Source organism: Rhincodon typus, chromosome 37 (assembly GCF_021869965.1).
Source record: "Rhincodon typus isolate 14 chromosome 37, sRhiTyp1.1, whole genome shotgun sequence".
In the NCBI taxonomy this organism is placed as follows: Eukaryota; Metazoa; Chordata; class Chondrichthyes; order Orectolobiformes; family Rhincodontidae; genus Rhincodon; species Rhincodon typus.
Window position 1 is genome coordinate 15,455,913 of NC_063368.1, and position 3,447 is coordinate 15,459,359.

At 47.9% G+C, this 3,447-nt stretch overlaps 1 protein-coding gene across 1 annotated transcript in view; it reads left to right on the plus strand.

The window, feature by feature from the left end:
- Positions 1-3,113: 3,113 nt before the first annotated feature.
- ruvbl2 (RuvB-like AAA ATPase 2) overlaps positions 3,114-3,447 on the plus strand; it is a 25,586-nt gene continuing 25,252 nt past the window's right edge. The window contains exon 1 of the mRNA XM_048617545.1: positions 3,114-3,196. Within this exon, the coding sequence (XP_048473502.1) occupies positions 3,188-3,196 (9 nt within the window). The 5' untranslated portion in view covers positions 3,114-3,187. The remainder of the gene's footprint in view (positions 3,197-3,447) is intronic.

Genomic DNA, 3,447 nt, shown 5'->3' on the forward strand with positions numbered 1-3,447 from the left:
CCTCACTGGGACTGGGTCACTGCTACCGCCCTCCTCACTGGGACTGGGTCACTGCCACCGCCCTCCTCACTGGCACTGGGTCACTGCTACCGCGCTCCACACTGGGACTGGGTCACTGCCACCGCCCTCCTCACTGACACTGGGTCACTGCTACCGCCCTCCTCACTGGGACTGGGTCACTGCCTCCGCCCTCCTCACTGGGAATGGGTCACTGCTACCGCCCTCCTCACTGGGAATGGGTCACTGCCACCGCCCTCCTCACTGGGACTGGGTCACTGCTACCGTGCTACACACTGGGACTGTGTCACTGCTACCGCCCTCCACACTGGGTCTGTGTCACTGCTACCATCCTCCGCACTGTGACTGGGTCACTGCTACTGTGCTACACACTGGGACTGGGTCACTGCTACCGCCCTCCTCACTGCGACTGGGTCACTGCTACCGTGCTGCACACTGGGACTGGGTCACTGCTACCGTGCTACACACTGGGACTGGGCCACTGCCCCTCCTTTGCACCAGGCCACTGGTCACTGTCATCGTCACCCAGTCTGACTTCCAGACCCACAGCAAAGTGGTTGAGTCATAACAGCACTTGGCCTAGTAAACAACTAGTTCAAAGGCCATTTTGTTCCTAATTTACATTCCCTGCTGTGGCCCAACTTACTGGCCCTTTCCTGCAGCACAGTTCCACACACATTGATTGTGTGGAGGTATCATTTGGTGAAACTTTCATCAGGCTTCACTGGACCCGAAACGTTAACTCAGTTTCTCTTTCCTTTAGTTCATGGTACAAGGGCCGGAGGTTGCATATTTTAAAATTGTGGGCAAGAGATGCCAGGGGAATATAAGGAAGAACTATTTTTATGCAGTGAGTGGTATTGACTTGGAATTCACTGCTTATCAAGTTGTTGGAAGCAAAGGTAATTTAAAGAGTAAGTTAAATGGACACTTTAGAGAAATAAATTTGCCTGGCTACAGGAGCAGAGCTGAGGAATGTGACTGTTTTGCTGCCCAGAGGGTGATAGACTCAATGGGCTGAATGGTTTCCTTGGGAGCTGTAATGACTCTATGACAAAAATAGCATGATAGCAAGAAAGAAAGAGTAAATAAATATATTTATAGAAGACTTTCCAATGCTCAGGGTATGACTCAAAGTATTACATAGCTGAAGAATGGTTTGTAAAGCGAAGTCAATGCTGTTGCATAGGAAAAACGTTCATACATAATGAGGGATGAACATTGAAGCAGGGCCATGGGAGATCTCCATGCATTTCTTCGAAGCAGTAGTGAGGGATCAGACTGACAAGCTCAGACTGATGTCTTATCTCAAAGACAGCACCTGAGATGCTGCAGCACCCCTTCTGCATCACATTGGTTCCATATTCAGAAAGGCTAAACCTAGATGGAAGCAGAATACTGTGGATGCTAGAAATCTGAAATAAAATCAGAAAATGCTAGGAAATTCTCAGCAGTTCAGGCAGCAGCGAGAAACAGTGTTAAGGTTTCCCATTGATTTTAGTGCTATGCTCAGATCTTGTTATAAGGCATTTTTGACTGGTAACACCGCAGTAGCACGGGGATTCAATGTCACAGAATACTGTCACCCCTATTGGCCCTGTAAAATAAGCCCAAATGCAAATACTTCTCTCCTGTGGGGAGATGATGGCCCAGTAGCATTTGTCACTAGACTGTTAGTCCAGAGACCCTGGTAAAATTCAAAGCTGGGTTTAAAGCCTGCTAAGGCAGATGATGGAATTTGAATTCAATAAATATCTGGAATTAGGAGTCTAAAGATGACCCTGAATCCATTGTCAATTGCCAAGAAAAACCCATCTGGTTCACTAAAGTCCTTTAGGAAAGGAAACTGCCATCTTTACCTGGTCTGGCCTACACGTGACTCAGACAACATAGTAATATGGTTGACTCTGGGCAATTAGGGATGGGCAATAAATGCTGACCTAGCCAGTGATGCATGCATTTCATGAATGAATAAAACAAAATCTTCTTCATGTGAAATTATCTTACAATTGAGCTCACGGTACCAAAACAGGCACTCAACATAACTGGCTCATGTCAGGGATTCTGCTTCAGAAGAGCCAACCATATCAAAATGATATTATACACAATAGAAATATATATTCCAAGACAGAGATCAATATATTTTTACACCTTAAATTGGTTTGGGATTGGTAAGTGGAATTGCTGTCAATGGTGAAGTCAGATTGAAGAGTCAAATAGCTCACTTATTCCTTTTTATTACGTTATTATAGGAATTTGAGCTATAGATCAGCCATTACTTTCTATAAATTCTAGCTTCATTCTTCTTAAACCCCTGTGCCTCTCTTAGATATTACCAGTTAAGTCTACCATGCTACTGAAGTATAATAAATCCCCAGGTGGCTCAGTAGCAAGCACTGCTTTCTCACGGTACCAGGCACTTAGGTTTGATTCAAGCCTCAGGTGACTGTCTACGTGGAGTTTGCAAGTTCTCCCTGTTTCTGCCTGGTGCTCTGGTTTCCTCCCACAGTTCAAAGATGTGCTGGCTAGGTGGATTAGCCATGCAGGTTTATGGGGATAGGATGGGTGGGATGCTCTTCAAAGGATTGGTGCAGACTCAATGAGCCAAATGGCCTCTTTCTGCACTGTAGTGGGTCTATGAAAACCCAGCCATCAAATGTTTTGGAAATTAGGATAACTTATCTCAGTAATTCCCTTCAGCCTCACAAACCTCGAATTGAGTAACCCCCGTCTTTTATTTCTGGCCTCTTTTGATTCCCGCCAACAATTGCTCCACTATTGGGGGCTGTCCATTCAGCTGCTAGTGGATTCCAAAACTCTGGAAGTCACTCACTCTCTCTAATATATCTGGCTTAATCTCCTCCTTATAGATCTTGAAACCCATGACCAAGCTTTTATTCATCTGCTGTAACATGATTCATAGTCAGACTTCATTCTACAATGATCCTGAGAAACGCTTTGGGAGGTTTCATTGCGTAACAGGCGCTAGAGTATGGTATGTACAAGTTGTTGTTGTTGATAGTGATGAACTTGGGGGTTGAGTGGGGGGGTGGGGGAAGGCTGGACTGGCGCGGAACCTAGTTTCGGTGCTTTTGTTTCCTAGTCGGAGCTGGGCGGGTGGTACAGCCGGAAGTGTTGTTGGTGGTTGGAAACCGGTGGCGGCAGCAGCATGGCAACGGTGAGCGGGGACCGGGGGACGGCGGGACAAATCCTGGGGGGAGAGCCCCCACTCCCCCGGGGTAGGGGAGAATATTCCATTATTATCCAGCCAGGAGCGGGCCCCGTTGGAAGGGGCAGAGATTCCCGGCGGAGGGAGCTGCGCGGCTGCAGAACGTTCGAGATCCTGGTGCCCGGCCTCTTTCGCCCGCCCCCACCCCCACCCCCACCCCCACCCCCACCCCCCCATTCCCCACACCCCCCCCATTCCCC